Genomic DNA, 22,270 nt, shown 5'->3' with positions numbered 1-22,270 from the left:
TACGTCACAATACAAAAAAAGATCTTTCACTACTTCTTTTTCAGTGCAACTTTGTAATTAAATCCTACCATCCAACAACGACTGAAAAATACGAAAACTGAAGTAATCTGTGTGTAATTTGTGTTTATGTTTTGAGTAAAATTTGCCTCTTTTTTTTAGCTTTCTCATTTAAGTTGTCATTATTTTGCTTAATCTTATTGGATGCACTGGCAATTTTCGTCTTCGCAATAGTTTTGTTAACAATAATTAGTAGTAACTACCTGGTAGAAACTTGCTTATTGGGCAATGGTGACCAGATTGACCCTTGTGGGAACTTTTGGATGTCCCTCACAGATCTTAAACCACTAACATATGCTCTTTTCTCAATATAACTGGCAGCTGAGGGGGTCAGAACTTGGAATGTACATTATGTCAGTTACATTCGATCACAAATGTCAAACATTTTTTGCTTGACCGGAATACAAAAATAATGTGACCGGTCAACACCTGCTGCTGTCACATGATCCAATTAGCAATGTCTTAAGTGACCACGGTTCAGTTTCCCACCACTGAGAGGTAAAGGCATGAGATGTTAGTAGTCAAAGTTAAGATATGAAATTGAAAGTTGATGTTTGTAATTTCTGTGCCATTAGCATAATCAAAAATAATTGCAAATATAATGGTTTTCCAAGCACGCCCCAAATTTCTATTGGCCGGAGAAAAAGATCCTGCATCAAAGCCAATGTTTCTATGTGAATTTAAGAGAAAATTTGCATAGAAGTGAAACAGTCCACCTGACCTACAATGTGATCATACTGCAAGCCATACTGGATGTTATAACAGCAGGGTGTAGCTTTGCTGACATTAGAGAGAACACATGGATCTAAAATAGCCCATGAGCACATGAGAACAGCTATGCACTCATGCCAGCGTGTACCATATTCCTCTTCAAATATGTTTGCAATGCGGACACTAGATTAGTAGTACCTTAGACATAGTTTGCAGTATTTGGTTTGCATTAATGAATGGAAAGTCTGTTACCTGGTTTTATCTGGTTAATTTAACTGGTCAGCCCAGTCCTCGGCATATGTTCCTCATCTAGCTTTTGTAGCATGATGCACACCCCAATGATTGTAATGTGTGTAGCTTTCTGCACAGGATGCAGTTATATTATGGTTTTATGATTTTATTTTCCTTTCACGTGATGTTATTAGGGATGACCTTATTATGCAACAAAGCTGGGAAGGAGTTATGTTGAGGTTTTCTGAAGTTTAATGTCATGTGTAACCTGTTGCAAGAGCAGAAATCTCCTCTGAACTGAACCCAGTAGAAAGTACTTGTTGGAGATTTATCCTAGGTGTATGCTATTCCGAGATTTCTGAAGTAAATTTAGATTCCTAATCATAAACTCTAGCTATTATAACAGTAGACTTTTAGTATAACCTTCCAAATTATAGTTGTCCTATTTAATAAATAAATAAATAAATAAATAAATAAATAAAACATTACCTATAAATGATTAATAACAATGTAATTCCCAATTTGCTGCTTATCTCCAGTTGAATCATCGAACAGAATTGAAATGAAGAGAGGGTGGGAGAAGGCGAGAAAGAAGTGTGAAAGTTATGCCCCTGAAGCCAAAAGGCAAATCATCAGCAGCATGGGGGAGTGAGTGAGAAAGTCACACACTTGTGAACTTGTTGTATTCCTACGTAATTCACAACAAAATTGTGTCATGTTGTCAACAAACTGGAAATACTTCCGCACTGTTGAATTTGGAACTGTCCTTTTCTGCCACGCTTGTAAATAATGACAATGATATAAGAGGCAGACCTGAGCCAATCACAATGTCACAAAAATAAAAAATACTTCATATACTAGGGTCAAATTCAACATGAAGACCACTTAAAGAGCTTCACACCACTTCTATAATTTCTGTTATGCAATATGGGTGAAATCCAGAATGTGAAAGTTTATCACATGGAGCAACAGAAAATGGACCACACTTTTAAACTGCATTTTAGTAAAGGTTTTACAATACTAGCGGTGCTTTTGTAACAAATATTGTATATTTTTTAGTTGGTTTAATTTAAGATAATTTAGTTAATTTTAGTTATTTCAGTTAATACCCACCACACATTTCATTGATGGTGGACTGCAGTGTTTATTGTAAGCTATGTGCACAGAATGCATTATTAAATGCAGAGGTAAAAAAAAAAAAAAATCAGTCTAATTTAAATAATGGACTGCAGACCTTCACATTGTTGTTTATTTGAAGAGAATTTCTGAAGAAATAACCACTTGCCTTAAGCATCCAATAGATGTGTTTGCCTGATGTTATTTATTTTTGGATTAAATGCAGGGACTTGTGGTTTATGTGGTTTAATTGACATCCAAAAGATGCAAAGCATGTTAATAAGGTCAGTTAAAGAATGTTACTAGCAGATGAATAGTGTATTATACTTTTAAGACTGCATGATCTACTCAAGAACACAGCAGTGAACACACACCCGGAGCAGTGGGCAGACATTTATGCTGCGGCGCCCGGGGAGCAGTTGGGGGTTCGGTGCCTTGCACAAGGACATCTTAGTCGTGGTATTGCTGGCCCGAGACTCAAACCCACAACCTTAGGGTTAGGAGTCAAACTCTCTAACCACTAGGCCACGACTTCCACACACAGGGACTCTGGGATGACATTTAAGAACCGACAAACACTAACTGAATGGACTGGGGCTTTTAAGCACAGGATAATAAGGGAGGAACGAAACACACCTGGAATCAAATAAACTCAATCAACGAGAGACAGAAACTGGGTCACGGAGCACATGGGGAGCAAAAACACACACAAAACACCACAAAAGCCTGACATCTTCATGGTGTGCCATTACTTCACCACTTCAAATAAGTTTCATAATAAATCAATAGCACATCTTGAAAACTTCCTTTCTCAAAGTGCTTTCTGGGAAAACTATATCCAGTCTATTTTTGTCTGTCCTCTGGGACAAGCGCTTGACTCTTGATAAACAGCCATCATCAGAAAAGACTTTAAGACATATTTTAGCAAATAAGAGTCACGATAAAAACAAAAGAAAGCTTACACAATGCTGCCTGCATTTGCACAAAAAAATAAAATAATAATAATTATAAAAGAAATAAAAAAAAAAAAAAATTAATGCTCCGATTCTGGTCTTTCATAGCTTTGTAGACTTAAAGGTGCTCTCAGTTTGTTATTAGCTGTCACAATTGTTTCTCCTAAAAACTTTAATTTTTTGTGGATTGCATACCGTGGGTTAGATCATTTACGCCTAGAATAATTTGATGAAGAATGTTTCCCTAGTAAAAAAAAAGTACATTTATTTCATACTAAGTATAGTTTAAATCTATTAACATATTAACTGACATATTGCTCGAGACTTACTAATATATAAAAATATTTAGAGTACTGCTTATGCAAAATGCACATTTCTTAATATTAAGCCTTAAGACATTGCTGATGAGGATTCAGTCTTTAAATGCAAGCTATTTAAAGTGTACCTGAAGTATACTAGTTCCACTTTAACACAATCAAATATACTCTAGTATATCTTTAGTTGGCCCTCAGCATTACTTCTTCACAATTAAAGTGCATTAAGTACAAAATTAGTTGTTCCAATTTAGCAAACTTTAAGTATACCAGTTTAGTATACTGAAAGTACAATTGCATGGTATTTTTATTAAGTGCATAAATATTGCATAGAGTTCATGGAAACTATTTTAATGCCATTGCTGTTCAGGAAAAATAACTGAGCAAATAAAACATTTTCCATGTATTAGTTACTCTTTTTTTCAAGAGCATTTCAATCAGAAATGTCAGCATTGCTTGCACTGGGGGCGCCAGTTGTAGGAGTCAGCAGTGACACAAACAGTGACAACTTGGGTCATTGGTCACATTCAACAGAGGAAATTGACTGTTTCTCTATCTCAATAAAAGTTTTGTCAAGTCCATCTACTGTGAGTCATTGGCTCTTAGTTCATGGCTTCATCCCATTTGGCATACTTGTGGCATACTTGTGTACTTCACTGGAAATGAGTAAGCAGTGTGACATTAATGAACGTCTTACCAAAGACCACCATGAAGCTTACTGTTTGCATTTTCATTTCAAGTGGTAGGGTCTAGCTAAAATCATTACCTTACATTATATTATCCTTAAAATTCATTACCTTAAAATTAAAATCAATTACTCTTAAAATCCATTATCATTATCCCATCTTAATATGCAGAAACAACTATAAATAAACCATTACTTTTAGGGCAGTACTGTCTGTTTGCGAAACCAAAGGCAAAATGTCCTGGGAACTTTTTGAAGACAGTCACCATTTTTTAGGTTCAAACTATTTTGTTAATTTGTCAGCTATAATTTAATTTAGTCTTAGTCCTGTGTCAAATATCCTGTTTAGTTTTTTATCATATTTGGGAATTTAACCAGTGGATTTCCAAATATTGACTCAAATGACCATTAATAATCTGTTAAAACAACACCAAATTAGTCAGCTCCCGAGCTCATGAATCAGTAGATTGAGTACACAAATTTGGTCACTGGTAAGTTTCCTGGCTCACTGCACATTGGGACAGTGAATACTCAGTTTCCAGTGACATGACTACGTACAACGTCAACTGACAACATTATAGAACATCTCTAATTAATAAACAACAGGCAAGACCAATCTCTTCTATATATTATTTTTATTCTTTTTAAATATATAGTTCGGTTACATGTTCTAACAACATTTCAGTCAAATATTAATGATAAACGTTAACTAGATGTGTTCATGTACTGTCTAGCGATGTGTGTTTATGCTAAAATATACTAATAAAATGGTTTGTCTTTTCAAATCTTCTATCGCGTATCATTATATTTATCGAGTTGGCTTGTGTGGTTCATGTTTCACGCTTCAGAAATGTGATGTAATTTCCGGTAAGGGAGCATAGTGAGCACCAATGCTCCCTAGTTTTTGCGTTGCATTGTGGGATTTTTCAGGGAGTGAACGTTCCAAAACAACAGTTTATAATATGCACACATATACAGTATGCATATACAATCAATAAATATAATATACACAGACAGTACTAAAAGCAGAATCGACAGATAGAATACATATATAACATACATTACACATGGAAGTACACAAGAACGTTCACTTCATGGAGATGTATACATAGTATACATAATGTGGATTTTCTCATTGTGCCCCAAAAGTTTTTTATGTTGTCCTTGGGGAGAAAAGCATCAAGCCCTGTTGCACACATAACGTGGGAAGCTGTCAGAGGGGAATGTGGCCTGTGTAGGAGTACATGGCCTAGATTTTTACCCTCTGAACTTGAAGTTAGCTATAGTGACATCCTCAGTGGATTTCCAATTGTTTCTGTTAAACTTTAGATCTCAGTAAATCTCTTATATTTTGTCTCTAGCAAAAGAATAATCAAATGAACTCAAAGAGAGGCCTTCGAGGCTTTGATGGCATCAGTAGAGATGGAAGGGGTGGCTTCAGTACCGCCATGCAGATGTTTTCCATTTGAGCTGGGAAACAAATCCTCATTGTTTGGGTCTCACCAGCCCAACAGGCGTAACACAACTGAGCATTTTTTATTACCTGTTTTCATGCTCAACTCTTACCCCCAATTCTTTACAGATGCTATGGTCTGTCTGGAAATTACTCCACATGAGTGATATTTCAAGATGTTTGGGTCACAGCTTACGGACCCGTGGTGAGGAACGTCTCTTGCTGCTGGCCTATTCCTGTATGTTACTCTAAGCTCTGGTATGCATCGCATACTTGGTGTGAAATAGATCTGGCTTTAGTTTTCTCTCCAGATGAGAGGGGCTTGGAGTGCCAGTCCGTAGGGCATGTAACCAGTGACGAATGCTCTGTCGGTGTAATTACAGCCCTGCCGTCACATGAGAAATTGCTTGCATAGATTCAGAGTTGACGTTGTTGTGATGGACGTTAAAGAAACGTCTGCGTCTATAAAGGACAGATCCGTGATGTTCAGCACATAAACAAATTGTGATATGCTTTGTGATACATTTTAAAATGTTTTGCTAATGCACACACACACACACACACACACACACAGACACACACACACACACATATATGTATATATATATATATATATATATATATATATATATATATATATATATATATATATATATACAGTACATGTCAAAAGTTTGGAAACATTACTATTTTTAATGTTTTTGAAAGAAGTCTTTGCTGCTCATCAAGCCTGCATTTATTTGATCAAAAATTCAACAAAAAAACAGTAATATTGTGAAATATTATTACAACTTAAAATAATAGTTTTCTATTTGAATATACTTTAAAAAAAAATAAAAATTATTCCTGTGATGCAAAGCTGAATTTTCAGCATCATTATTCCAGTCTTCAGTGTCACATGTAACATCCAGTCTATCACATGATCATTTAGAAATCATTCTAATATTCTGATTTATTATGAGTGTTGGAAACAGTTCTGCTGTCTAATATATTTGATGAATAAAAGGTTAAAAAGAAGTGCATTTATTCAAAAAAAAAAAAAATCTAATAATATATATTCTAATAATATATTTTCTTTACTACCACTTTTTATCAATTTAACACATCCTTGCTGAATAAAAGTATTGATTTTATTTAAAAAAAAAGAAAGAAAAAAAAATTCTGACCCCAAATTACTGACCAGTAGTGTATATTGTTATTACAAAATATTTATATTTTTCAAAAACATAGCTTTTTTTTTTTTTTTTTACTTTTTATTCATCAAAGTATCCTAAAAAAGTATCACATGTTCTGAAAAAATATTAAGCAGCAGAACTGTTTCCAACTTTGATGATGAATCATCATATTAGAATGATTTCTAAAGGATCATGTGATAATGATCCTAAAAATTCAGCTTTGCATCACAGAAATAAATGATAATTTAAAGTATAATAAATTTAAAAACAATTATTTTAAATTGTAATAATATATCACAATATTACATTTTTTTTCTGTATTTTTGATCAAATAAATGCAGGCTTGATGAGCAGAAGAAACTTCTTTCAAAAACATTAAAAATAGTAATGTTTCCAAACTTTTGGTCTGTACTGTATATATATAAGTTTAGGATTTTATGGTTATGTATTTATGGAATTGTTGTAGTAGTTATGTTTAGGATTAAGGGATCTAGAATATGGTCATGCAGAATAAAGCATTAAAATGTGCTTTATAAGTACTAATAAACAGTCAGTATGCTAGCAATATGCATGCTAATAAGCAACTAGTTAATGGTGAACAGTGTTCCCTAATCTAAAGTGTTACTGCAATTACAACTATTTTAGCTGTTGTTTTACTGAAATATTTTGGGCCATTTGAAATTAGTTGTTTTTCTGACTTTTTTGAGGTTCATTGCCACTTCCTGGATTCAGAACCACATATAAGCATACTTCTCTTTTTGATATTTTTACCATATCTTTGTATATTAATTTGCCCAACACTTTCATCCAAAGACACCTGTAGCACATTAATAAGTGGGGAGAAAAAGTAATTTTATTATTTTTATTATAATTCTTTTTGTATTGTGTGCTACCGAAATTTAACCCATAAGGTTAAGGTTGCTAGAGCCACCCTCTGCACAAAAACATACATACTACATGCACATTATTCTTAAAGGAATTATATGACGTTGCTAAAAAGAACATTATGTTGTGTATTTGGTGTAATGCAACATTTAAGGTTCAAAAAACAAATTATTTTCCACATACTGTACATTATTGTTGCTCCTCTATGCATCAATTTTTACAAAGCTCATTGTTCTGAAAAGCGAGGTGTATGCTAATTGGCCAGCTATCCAGTGTGTTGTGATTGACTGAATAACTCAAGCGTGTGACGGAAATGTTACGCCCCTTAACATACTGGGATGCTGTCTCCCGGCGTGACCAGACAAAACCAATAAAACCCATTACAAACGAGGCATTTGTTGCATCCAGTGGGGACATAATTAATGATTATAGTGACTTATACTGTGTTTTTATGCGTTGTGTTGCGTTGCATATCACGCAGCTTAAACATAAAACCATGTCTGCATTTGTGATCAGAGAAACGACAAACAACAAGCTCTAACAGTTCCTCTACACTGCTTAAAACTCGTGCTTGAATCATCAGTGGCAAATTCTTTAAATATAAAAAACTTACTTACAGGCTGTGAGTCAGAAGTGCCAGACTGTACTTGTAAAGTTGGAACTGCCCCACTTTATAGAGCAGCCTTTGATCACAGACCCATTGTAGGCTAGTCTGCACGAAGTTGATGTATTTCCTCAGCGACCAGTATGGATAAGCTTTAGGCATGACGAACTGGATATCATTCTCTTTTGGAAGGCCAAACAAAGTAGTTTTGCTTTCACAACAAAACACAGCATCTCCACATCATGGCGGCCACAACAATACTACAGCAAGAATAAAAGTTACGCCTTCTTTCTTTACGTAAACATTTGGGCGGTGTTATGCAAATCTTCCCACACAGTGATGTAGATATGTGGGGGCAATGTTTAAATGAGGCGTTTCGGGGGGTGTGGACAAGTCTTAACTTTTATAAAGAATATCTCTTTGGATTTGAGACTTTAGTCTTTGCAACTCTACAGATCTTCTTTATGCACCAAGAGCTTGTTACACTCAAAAGAGAAAGGAAAATTTAAACACATCATGTGACCCCTTTAAATACAGGGAAAAGCAAAAGTTGTGATCAGTTTTAACATTAGATATAATTTTCTAAGATAAAACAATATGTCTTAAAGGGGTCATATGATGCTTTTTTAAAGATCATTATTTTCTGTATTTGGTGTAACAGAATATGTTGACATGCTTTAATGTAAAAAAAAACATATCTTATTATCTTTCAAAATGTAAAGACAGTTAATAATGTCTTTAGTTTTACCATCAGTTCAAGCCCGAAAGGGGAACAGAGTCGCGTTACAGACACAGTGATGAAGCTCATATGTGTTTGCAGTAAACAAGCCACAGATGGTTAAGACAGTTGACTCCCTGTCTCTCTCTCTGTCACATACACACACGCGCGCGCGCGCACACACACACATACACAATGCGCAAAACTCTTCATTTGAACAGTCAATAGCAAATACTTAAACTAATAACAAAACATACTGTACTTACAGTAGCTGATTCAGAAGCGCCAGATTGTCATAGCAAAGTCAGAATTACCTCCTCTGCTAGGTTCGCGAAATGGTCATCCATAAAATGTATTGCTGTTCTGTTGTAAGTAATCTTAAAGATTCCTAAATGCATCTACTTTCGGAAGGACAAATAAAGTGCTTTTGCTTTCTCCTAGATACACACAGCATTTTCCTGACATGACTGCTTCAACACTGACTCCGGTTACTGAAACCACAACTTCTTTCTTTGCGTGAATATTTGGCATTACACAAATATTTCCACATTGTGACGTAGAGATGTGGGGGCATGTTTGAATGAGCCATTTTAGGGGGGTGTAGCAGAGTCTTAACTTTGATAAAGAATATCTCTTTGGTTTTGAGACTTTAGTCTTTGCAACTTCAGGGATCTTATGCACAATCAGCTTGTAACACTCCAAAGAGAAAGGAAAACTTGAAATTGCATCACATGACCCCTTTAATATAAGATTTGAAGTTTATGACATTCACATCATAAAAGCACATATGTAATACTTTTATGCCATATGGCGTAAAAAAAAGACATTAAAAATGTCCAAGCTCAAAAGACAAAAAAACATCACATTCAGAAAAAGGCAGCTGTGTATAATCTGGTTTAACCAGAAGTGTGTCTGTTTTACAGTTAAGCCTTATTATTATAGTCTTGGCTGATAAAATTTCATTTGAAATTAAAAAAATATTATTCCAAGATACCAGAGTTTATATTCCAGGTGCCAGAATGACAATCATCCTACAAAGTGTATATTTTGCTGATTATTGTGTTGACTTGTTTTGGCCTCAGATGAATGAAGTTCGACAGAGACATAGTGAGCACTTCCAGTTGGCATGACTGTTCACAAGGGGCTAGAGATCTGATGCCAAAACAATCTCTCTGCTTCTGCATTGTTGTTGTTGTTGTTGTTGTTGTTATTGTTGTTGTTTTCTGTGTTCTCCTGTGTGCTGTTCATGTGCTAGTTCAACAGGATGACAGTATTCATCAATTCCTTAATCAAACCACATTAATATACAAACATATATATATATATATATATATATATATATATATATATATATATATATATATATATATATATATATATATATATATATATACACACACAGTAATCAGTAGATGAGAGGAACATTACAATTACACCATCACTTCCAGTATACTAGATTTAATACAAAGCTTTTGAGATAACTAAATTTCACTTTACAAAAATTACAGATACTTTTATTACCCCCATTTGAATTTCTTTATTGATAAATTGATATTAAGAGTGTTTCTCAGACAAAGTTTGTCCACCGTGCACTTATAAAGGACAGATCTCTTGCTGGAAGTTTCATGTCTGACTATTCATCAGAGGATTTGTAAAGATTTATGTGCCTTTTAAATAAAAAAACCTAACTGGTTTCTCTGGCGTAAAGGTACTCAGGTCTTTTCCCTTATTTTTTCTTTCTCAACATCTCAAAATCAAGGATTATGTTTCAGTTTCTGTGCTCAGCTTTTAATAGAAGACATAAGAAACCATTATCTTTAGATTTCATGTGAAATCCAATGGCATCATTCACTGACTGATATATGTAAGGGTCCATTTTTAGAGGCACATTTGTTCACATCTGGATAACGCATCAGTTTTCCCTCTGTGGAGCTCAGAGGAGAGCACATACTGAGAGCACTCGGCACTGGAATGCACTCGTGAACTGTGTCAGAGCCAGCCAAGATATTTGAACACACACTCAAGAACCTCAGTAACTTACATATATGGCTCAGTTTCCCTCTATGGGCTTCTCTGGTAATGTAAAGTGAATAAGAATTATATCACCTGCAGAGACAGGCTTTCAAAAACTTGGTGCGTTTAGGTTATGATGTGATATGTTTATATTATATACAGTGTTGTAAAGTTGTGGACAAACATTTCTAAATGGGTCATATTTTCAACCAAACTGTCACATTTTTCTTAAGAAAATGTGAATATTTATAATATATATTATATTAAAATAACCTAAACAATTATTTCTGCCCAGCTCACTATTGCACTATTGAAAATGGATGACTTCCTGTTTTTAGTCAGTTGTTGTTAGAAGTGAAACAGCTGCATAAGTATTTAGCTTTACACTGCATGCACTACTAAGCTTGGGTGACCATTTGTCCCCTTTTTTCCAGACATGCCCTGTCCGGGATTTCTAAATTGCCTAAAAATATGTGGGTTTTGACTTTGTTTTCCAATTGTTTTCATACTTGCTGAAGGTAATGACTGAAAGGTTTGACCAATAACATGCAGACATTGTGCATTATTGACTAACTGTGGCGAGCGAGAAGGTGGGATCTACAGAGAACGATCAAAACAATGCAAATAATGTATGAGGACTGCAGAGTGTCACAGTTACATTCAGCTTAGTCCAGTTCCTGTCATGTCTGTTATGAGTTCTCTTTAGTTTCTCTGGTTACTGATTAGTTATTCCTTGTCCAGCTGTTTAGTTCCCTCATTTACAATTTATATATGTACTCCCTATTCGGTTCTGTCCTTTGTTGGTTATTGTCTTGTGTAATGTGTTGTTTAACTCCTGCATTCTCAGTAAAGTGTATTTTGAAGTGTTAATCATTGTTTACATTCCCTATTCCTTGACTACGTGTTACACAGAGAGCATGTCAATAGGAAAACAAAGCCAAAACCCACTCAAATCGGCAAGCTGGAATTATTTGGCCTTATTGTCACACAAAATTACTTATATATCATTAAAATTTTTTCGAATGTTTCTTTCAGTGGTTTAAAAAAAACAAATTCTAATATATTTGCAGGAAAAGCGGAAAAGGCAAGCCGAGATAGAGGAAAAAAGAAGACAACTCGATGAACTTGTTCTACAACTTCAACATTTCAAGGTAAAAAAAAAAAAAAACTCCAAGTCACATCTGAAAGTTTGACCATGCGCCATTACAGCAAACTGGTCATTCAAATGTCAGCTCTCAATATGTTTTCCTTTATGTTTACATATCAATGCAAACAAAAGAGTTTTGTTGTGGACCAATGAGGGCTTTTGAGTTCATTTGACATCAAGAGGTTGTATCTGATGTGAATCTGTGTGTGCTTGAAACTGAACATACAGAAATTAAGCTTTATTTCATGCCATAACATATGCATCTTTTTATTGCTCTGGGTAGTATAGCACATTTCTCATAACTTCTTGACTTAAAATAAGTTACCTTTGATGAGCAGTTTAGATTCATTGCATCTCCTGCAACAGATAAATGCAAATGTCAACCAGTGTGTGTGTTTTGGTGGTAGAGTAATTCCAAATCCCAAAGAGAATCTTCACTCCTGAATCACTGTCTAGCTAACATCTAACGTTGCTATCTACATTGATGATGCACACATACTAGTTGGACCTAAACAATACAATCCCTTAAGGTAGGACAATGGAATCAAATTTGGGTTTGGAAATTACTCTTTGAATTTTTGTTCTGATGATAATCTTTTTTTCTCTGTGCGAGTCCACGTCAGGGGAACATGTCTGAATCAATTCTGGCAACACAAGAACCTGGGTTCCGCCTCATTTACGCACAATTACTATGTGGTGTTATCACCCAAATTTTATGCCAGTTAGTTTATTAAAAAAAAAAAACACACAGTCTTTGGTTTAAAGTCACTCATGAAAGAGATTTTGTCTTGGCCACAGGAGAGAAGGACATGAGGGAAAAGAAACACTTATTCTCAATGACTAATTCTCAAAGACTTATTCTCAAAGACCGCCGAGAGACTAAAAGATAACAGTGATACACAGCACAACAGCTAAAAACAACACTGACGTTAGTTATAGCTAATCTTATGCACAAATGTGTATCGTAATGAAAAGGAAGTGTTTTTTTCAAAGAGCTAAATTCAAAGTGAGGACTAGACTGAAAAAGAGGAGCATATCCAGGAAGAAAGATGTTTATTTAGTAGTGGGTGTAATCGGCTTCTGAAGCAAGTTCTCATCGGAAAGTACAGCTGCAATGCCTGTGATATATGTCTAGATTTTTGATGGCCAACGGAAAGATTTGTATCTCTATTTTTATTTTATGAAACTATTTATATATATATATATATATATATATATATATATATATATACATACACGGAAAAAATGTGATGTGAAATTGTAAGCATAAAATATTAAAAGTATGCTGTGCAGATACTAAACAAAACTCAATTATTTGCCACTTTTAAAGGGGTCATGAACTGCATGTTTTTATTATTTTATAATGTTCTCTGAGGTTTACTTATAATATTAGTCTGATTTTACATAAAAAAATCATAATTTAGAAGTAATAGGCTATTTTCTATCCTGTTTTTTAGCCTCTCTTCAGAAGAGTCAGTTTTTATAGGTGGGGCACATTCAAGTCTCATTAGGAGTCGCACATTGCTGTTTCTGGATTAAAGTTTTGCTTATTTGAATGGCTGATGGTTTTGCTTATTAAAATCGCTGTTGTTAGCTTCTTTGATTTACGTTGAAAACAAACTGGGTGTGTAAATGCAATAGTGGTAAAAGCACGTTAAAAAAGCACATTACTGTTGGATCCAATATAATCAGACTCTGCACAGCATCGTCTTTAACTTTCAGTCTCTCTGAAAAGCCTGCATCAAACTGTCTTTAAACATGAATCCGTAACAAAGTAAAGCAAACAAACGTAGAAGCAGACCTTGATCTTCTCCTGCGGAGGCAGTGTTTAGCCACACTATTATGTCATAAAGTGGCACATGCCAAAACAAGTCATTTTCTGAGCTTGGTTTCAATAAAAGCTGTTCAATAAACTAACAAGAAAGTTTTGAGTTTTAAAACTTACAGGATGATTTTATAGTACAGTCACTTGTTATATGTCAAAAGATCAAGGGAAATTTGATTTCTCAGTTCTTGACCCCTTTAAATAAAACACAGACTGATTGTGTTTCTTTCCTTTTGTGTACACAAACTCAAACTAACAGAGCTATGTATGGAAGTGGTGCATTAGACAATATTATAAAGTTTAGCGGTCACTATATATTTGATGGCAGAATGCCATAATTGGCCAATTACAATCAAGTATCCCAGAGAGCCATGCAATAAAACATAAAACTGCTTTTTAGCAAGAATATAGTTCAATCATCAAGTTATGATAATCTGAAAACGAGTGCTTTTAAAACAGTCTTAAAACATCCTGAGACTGTTGAAGCCAAACATGTGGGAAGTCTTGAAATCTAAGACCGCATAACTTCAGCAGCTTGTGAAACAGTCCTGAGTTCCTATGGTTGATCTTCATGGGGTTGATGACTAGGTGTAAGGGGTCTTGAGAGACCTCATTGCTCACATAGCTCACACAGTCAGTTCAACCACAGCTGGTGACTTCCTTAACAGCTGTTCGTGTTGGACAGGTTATAAATGTATTCAAGTTAACACGAGAATCTGGCAACACATGACATTTATATTCTGAACTTATATGTCAAACAATGCACATAATAAAGTGTTTTCCTTTTTTCTTTTTTTTTCTGTTGTAAGCAACAACCCATACAATAATGAGCTCACTAAAATATACACAAAATCCTTTTTTAGATTCAGCTGGTATGTTTATGCTACATTCACTCAGCAGCAGAGTCATTTGGAGAGCTAAATAAAGTTTACAGTAAAATATTGATTGACAGTCACATTCTCTAACTGAATTGACCTACAATTTGTGAGTGTTGTGTTTTTTCATGTGAGGTTTTACAAACTCACAAAGCTGGAGATAGCAGAGGTTTTAGAACCAGTTGTCTTCCACAGAGCCCCTGCAACCAGTTTTGTGGTCTAAATGTTGCAGTTTACACTGCTAAAAGGCTTGAACACAGATGGTTTGTTGGTGTTACGTAATTAACTTTGGTTTATCGGGTCTGCCAGCCTCGCAAACCCATCCAAACCCTTTTAAACTACCTAAAGACTCATTGGAAATATGTGCCTCTACCTACGTTTCAGCAAAATTCTAAAAACGTACCTATATGTATGACTCGCAGCAGTTTCCAGATGAAATGAGAACTAGAGGCAGTAAAAACTTTCAGTCAGAAAACTTTTATTTCTTTTTTACACAAGTTAGGATTTACAGGGCCCAAGTTTCGATTAAGAAAACCTATTTTTCGCACTATTCCTTGCACATTATTGCACAACAATTTCAAAACAATTTTAATATGCTGCTGGATTTGAAAACTGATACTTTTGAATGTTAGTGTCACATATACAGCTTCATATTTATGGGTTTTCTAAATAGGTTTGCTACTGTAGGTAGTTCATGCAATATGGCAATACACTTGTGAGGTGAAGCACTACAGTATGAATACGTTGAAACTATATGGTTCAATAAAACTGTGAATGTATTTGTGAACAGAAATGTTGCCACAAGGACATATTTTCAGTGAGCTTGGGTTACCTTTAAAACTAGCTTTGTCAAACTTGGAGAACAGCTAAACACCATAGGCTGCAAAGCAGTTTCAAATGCTTTAAAAAAACAACATTTGAAGCTGTTGCTGGTTAGTAGAAAAATTGATGGATAAACTCCCACCTCACCTTCGTTCATTAGATTATGTTGTTTCAACTGTAATAAAACTTCCTGGTGTTTTGGATGCCACTTGTTAAGGCAACTGCCTTTTTCAAGACAGCTAAAAGTTAAAAGTAAAAAAAAAAAAAAAACCCTAAAGTATTTTTGGCACAGAATGAAATGTCAAAATATATTGAGCTTGTCTTCGTCCCCCAGACCTTATTCCAAGCATTTAACCAAAAATCCATTCACTTGATGATTGATGATTGAACTGCAAGTTCTAAACTGCTAACTCATTTCTGGGTTTTAGGACTCGTTTCTGCAGCACTTTATTGGCACTATGGTTACAGGCATTATTCAGAGCTGTCATGAGAACAGAAAAGCCGATTGTCTCCTGCAGACTGTATTATGTACATGATTACTCGAGATTCACACCTCTTGCAGTACTAAGACTTTTGTCAATCCCAAACATGTGTGTGAAGAACACCTCATAAATCATCTAGATCGGGGTGGCCAGCATCGGTCCCGAGAGTGAAATTCATGAGACTCTAGTTTTTTTGTGATAAGGGTGTGTCCTGAGAATGTAATGCAGAGTTTAAGGGTTACAAGAAAGCTACAGGCCGGTGAGTTTTTATCAAGGTTGGATCAAAACTCTGCAGGACTGTGACTCTCCAGGGCCAAAGTTGGCCACCCCTGAACTAGTTCAATTACCTAACTGTAGAAAATGTTTCTGTCTTACAGTCTAAAGCCATGAGGGAGAGATGGCTTCTGCAGGGGACACCAGCAGTGCCACAAGAGGAAGATGAAGGTCGGAGGAAACAGGTTGAGCAAGATGAACTTCACGTCAAGACGCTAGAAGATACCATTCACAGGTACAGTAATGTTTAACAGATGAAAAATAACCCAGCGTTTACTGAAGACTTTCCACTTTCTGTCTCTTTGAAAATAAGGGATGTTTTTGGGGTTTTATGTTTATTTCCCGCAACAGCATCCATTAAGCAACCACTGTCCCAAACACTGGAGTCATTTCCTCCAGACTTCAGTGGGATCTGCATTTCTGCTCAGCTTTGCTTTTAATTATGAGAACTTCAAAGCTACTCCATTCAAGCTCATCTGGTAGCCGTATTTGAACCTCTGCAGATGACATTTTAAGGTTCCTCATATAAGATGTATTGCCAAACCAATACACGTTTCAGTTGATTGCTCTGCAGCAGGATATTTTGACAATCAAACAGCACTGTTGCGTCAAAAACCTGATGTTGTGACTTGTTGTGCTGTTGATGTTGTTGAACATGATGTTGTTTTAGAAAAAACTAAATTATGCGAGGAGTGATAGTAAGCATGGCTGTGGTGTGGGATAATGAGCTGATATGCTTGAATCAAATCACTAGCAAAAGTGTAAGACATTGGGAATTTGATTTACAATCTAATAAAAAGCCTGTCCAGAAAGTATGCAAAAAATGTAATGTTCTGAATTTAAAAGATTTTAAGTTTGAACCAATTTTAAAAGCAGACAACCAACTGCTTTTATCTTGTTCAAAGATGAAGCTGATGGTTGTTGTTGTTGTTAATTTCTAGCATGTTGTAGCTTATTGCTAGCATGTTAGTAGAAGTTGTTAACATATTCTAACATGTCGCTAAGTGTTGCTAGCATGTTTCTAGAAGATGCCAGTTTTTTTCTCTTGACGTCATTAAGCATGTTTCTAGAAGCTTATTCATATTTAAATGAATTGTTAATGTGTTTAGCAAGATTTGCAGTTTCTAACATGTTTTAATATATATTTCTTCCTGTTTGTGTTTTAGCATGTTGCCAAATGTTTCTTTATTGTTTAACAGTTTGCTACCATGATTTAGTACATTGCTAGCATGTTTTAGCTCAGAAAACCACCTAAATTGTGCAAGAAGTGCTACACATGATAGTAACCATGGCTGCGGTGTATTTTAATGAACTGAATCCAATCATAAACAAAACTGGAATGCATTTGCTCTTACTCCCTGTTTGACAGTAATGAGTGGATGTTCTGAATTGCATCATTGAGTTTATTGCTATTTTACACTTCCATGATGTCATCCATTGAATGTCCAATTCATTGTTTAGATTTTATTCAGTCTCTTGCATCATTGATTGTTTCATCTAACTCGCAAAGGATGTGTATTCTAGTTTGAATTTTTTCCCAGATTAAGCAAGTGGTATTCATACTAAAAAATTGTTAAGTGTTTTAGCAAGACTTGCAGTTTCTAACATGTTTTAATATATATTTCTTCCTGTTTGTGAGCACGTTGCCAAATGTTTCATTGTTTAACAGTTTGCTACCATGATTAGTACATTGCTAGCATGTTTTAGCTCAGAAAAACCACCTAAATTGTGCAAGAAGTGCTCATGATAGTAACCATGGCTGCGACAGATTATTTTAATCCAATCATAAACAAAACTGGAATGCATTTGCTCTTACTCCCTGTTTGACAGTAATGAGTGGATGTTCTGAATTGCATCATTGAGTTTATTGCTATTTTACACTTCCATGATGTCATCCATTGAATGTCCAATTCATTGTTTAGATTTTATTCAGTCTCTAGGGGCGAGTTTCCTCTCTGCACAGGATGTCGTTGAATTTTTTCCCAGAGTAAACAAAGTGGTATCATATCTAAAATTATTTGCATCACATATGACCACACAGCACAGGCAAACTAGAGGGGTGGAATATTGACAGTGGATGTTAGAGCAGGGCTAGATCTTAATAATGCCGCAAGATGGGTCATTAAACAAAGGAAAGACATTTGGAAATATAATGTGTGCAACAATAGTGTAAAGAAGACAAATAGCCAGTGCCGTGCTTTCTGAGTTACATTGTATCTGTGAAATAATTTAGTAATAACATTAAAAAAAAGGGAATTGAAATAAAACGTGTGTGTGTGTGTGTGTGTGTGTGTGTGTGTGTGTGTGTGTGTGTGTGTGTGTTAGATTGAAAAACGTAAACTAAATTAAAATTTTAAATACTGTGAACTGTGGTTATGTAAGTTTGAGTTTAAGTACTAAAATGACTAAAACACAAATAAAAAAATATTAAATAAAAGTGAGATAAAATAAAGATAAAAATGCCAAAATCAACAAAATTATGAAAACTAAAATAAAATAAAAATGAATATATATATATATATATATATATATCTATATATATATATATATATATATATACTAGATATTATTATATATACCACACACACATATATAATAGCAACTTGTTTAGTTGGTCAGAACTTTTTAGTTATATGACAGGTTTTTTTTTTTTTTTTTTTCTCAAACTAGTCTAATATTATGGCATCAACTATTTCAGATTAACCTGCATCTAAACCACAATAAAATAAACTGTGGTTGGTCATTTTACGTGTCAATTAGACAGTCTCTTTCTGTCTAAGTGGGTGGTTCTTGTCTGGAAAAAGCAGCTATTTAAACCAAATAGTTTGCATATAGTTCATAGTTTTGCTATGCAAGGTTAGTGGGCTGCAGATTTATCAGGGGCCTGAAGCATTGAGAACTAGCCATTGCACTGCTAACAGACTTCATAAAAAAATGTGAATATCAGAACACAAAACCAATATCTGAGTTTAACTGTCAGTGAAGAACTCAACAGGTAATTTTTCAGTCTTGACTTAAATTAATAGGCCATATTTGACTTTCAATCATTGTCAGGAAGGTTATTTTTAAGATTTCAGAAGATTTTTTTACCTCCTGTAGGTTTTCTCTATTAGTTACTGATGTTATAAATCAATGAACATGAGCACAATTTGCATTTACTCTCACTTAGGCTCACTTAAAAAAGCAAACATCTTTGGGCTGTGAGCTCCCATCTGTCATTGGAAGGGTAACTGAGTCAAATGGACAGGGCGACTGTTCAGATCATTGTGTGGCTGTGCTGGTTGCGGGTGGCAGGTGATATTTCCTGGACTGCTGGGTGGGGGTTATGGGGCAGGGTAGACTCACACAGAAATCTCTCTGTCAGGACGGCAAGAGGAATGAAGCGATAGAACCTCCTTTTTGGCAGAACTATGGAGACTGAGGGAGTGGCTGCTGGCTATTTCTGTACCCTGCAGAGGAGATTCTCCAAAATAAATGGGCACTCAAGTCATATTTTCCAGAGCTGATAAAGCAGAAAGAAATCTTCAACTTTCTGTATAGTTTAATTTTTAAGGAACATCCACAAATGAAAATTTGCTGAAAATGTGCTTATCCTCAGGCCATCCAAGATGAATGGGTGCCGTCAGAATGAGAGTCCAAACAGCTGATAAAAACATCACAATAATCCACAAGTAATCCACGCCACTCCAGTCTATCAGTTAACATCTGGAGAAGGCAAAAGCTGCATATTTGTAAGAAACAAATCCATCAAGACGTTTTTACTTTAAACTGTCACTTCTGGCCAAAATAGTCCACCACCATAATAACTCTTCCTCCAGTAAAAAAAAAAAAAAAAATCCATCATATATATATATATATATATATATATATATATAATATATATATATATATATATAAAAAAAAAAAAAAAAAATATTTTGTAGTCTAAAAAAAAAGAGGATTGTGAGTAAGAATGTATTTTTAGATACATTTTTACAAGGATTATCAACAGATAATTTAAAAATATGCAAATATCATCTTAAACAAATCAGCCTAACCGATACATTGCTGTATCACACTAAAAACACAAAACATGAGGTTATGTCTGCCTCCTTCAAAAAAAAAAAAAAAAAAAAAAAAACTAGAACTAGAAGCTTACAGTAAATGGAGGTTTTAACTATAACCTGGGCTGTACAGCAGTGCATCTCTTGCGAGGACAGACTTCTCCTAAAAACTTATCATTACAGAAGACTTCCCAGCCACTTAGTCTAAAGTAAAGCTTTAACTCCCAGGCTTTCCAAGAAAAAATGTGGTGTTGACATGATGCTAACTCACTCATAAAGCACCTCCCCGACACATCTGCACACGCACTGTGTGATATGAGCTCCTAATATGGTGAAAAGAAAGTGTAAGGTCGCTCCTCTTGCACTGGAGGAAAGAGAGATGTAAAAATAAACATTACACTAAGGTTACAGATAAGACTGACTGCTATTACTCTACAAAGACCTCTTAACATATCATGAGCTACTGAATTTCTTCCTCCGTTTTGAGTCAGTCAGCATGGAATTCACAGTATTTCAGAAAGTCTTTGGGCCTGAGTGTTATTGCAGTTACCATTAAAGTTTTTATTAATATATTATTTTAATGTTTAAAGTTTTAATAATATTATTTTTTTGTCAATTCTACTTTGGTTAATTAAGATTTTTATATGTTTTTGAAAGACGAAAGGACATTGCTGATAGTAAGATGGTTTTTGTTTGTTGGGTTGGTTGTTTTACAAATTTTTTATAAATTATGTTTTACAATAAACCCATAGAAAACTTATTTTAAATTGTAATTATATTTCACAATATTTTTTTTTTTCTCTATTTTGATAAAATAAATGGGACTAGATAAGAGATTAATAATAATAAAAAAAAAAACAATTAAAAAAATCATAATTATTAAAAAATTTTGACCAGTACTGTAGTTTTTATTAATTTTTTCAGTTTTTAGTTTGTTATTTCAGAACATCAAGTTAAACTAAATGAAAACGAGAAATGCTGGCAATCCTTAGAAATAAAATAAGTTGCTGTTTAGTAGTGTGTGTGTGTGTGTGTGTGTGTGTGTGTGTGTGTGTGTGTGTGTGTGTGTGTGTGTGTGTGTGTGTGTGTGTGTGTGCGCGTTTGAGTTTAGATCAGTGCTTTTCATTTTATGTGCAATTTCATTTTAGCCACTGTTAGCTGGTGTACATTCATTTTCTTCTACATTTAGCAAGAGTATTTTGAGGTAAATTTATGCAATATTTTGCTATCAACAAAGTCACACATTTTGCCTTAATGAGTGTTGCCTTAGAAACAAGTCATTTCTGAGTCTGAGAACACCTCAGAGTTGGATCTCCATGTTGTCGTCTCATAATAGCGGTAGAAAAGACACAATATGAAGACTGCAGAAGTCCTCAAGTTTTCCCTTACAGCCGTTGAGATTTGACATCTGTTTAACTGAACAGGAAGCAATTAATCTGTGTTGTCATGGGAACAGGAGGGTGGGTTCAGCTCTACTGCTGATGAACTCTGGCTGAGTACAGAAACATTGCTGGCCATTGCTGTGAAGTAATGACCTCACACAAGTTTCATAATGATTCTAGCCGAGGTTTGAGTAAACATGCGTGTCATAGATTTTGGAGTGATTGCAAATGTGTGAATCTCCCAAAAAATATGTCCCATATTTCAAGGTTGTATTTCAACCCAAAACCATGAGAAATTATATTTTGCATAGGTCAAAATTAAGCCTGCCTTAAGACATTATTTTTAATTGTTGTAACTGTAACACATTCTTGTTTATTATTATTATTATTATTATTATTATTATTATTCAGATTGCTCTGTTGAACCCCAAGAGTGTATGATAGTAAAATATGCTGCTGCATGACAAAAGGGAATGCTGTAATGGATTTAGAAAGGTGGTGCAGGG

General features: G+C 34.7%; 1 protein-coding gene across 8 annotated transcripts in view; it reads left to right on the top strand.

Annotated features, from left to right (window-relative positions):
- LOC109054342 (A-kinase anchor protein 2-like) overlaps window positions 1–22,270 on the top strand; it is a 103,436-nt gene that overhangs the window by 15,968 nt on the left and 65,198 nt on the right. For all 8 annotated transcript variants that reach the window (XM_042764655.1, XM_042764654.1, XM_042764656.1 and 5 more), the window contains 2 exons: window positions 11,986–12,066; window positions 16,444–16,574. In XM_042764655.1, coding sequence (XP_042620589.1) covers window positions 11,986–12,066; window positions 16,444–16,574 — 212 coding nt within the window. The remainder of the gene's footprint in view (window positions 1–11,985; window positions 12,067–16,443; window positions 16,575–22,270) is intronic.

This window comes from Cyprinus carpio, chromosome A10 (genome assembly GCF_018340385.1).
Source record: "Cyprinus carpio isolate SPL01 chromosome A10, ASM1834038v1, whole genome shotgun sequence".
Lineage (NCBI taxonomy): Eukaryota > Metazoa > Chordata > Actinopteri > Cypriniformes > Cyprinidae > Cyprinus > Cyprinus carpio.
Note: the sequence above shows the minus strand (reverse complement) of the source record. Positions and strands in the feature narration are given on the sequence as shown.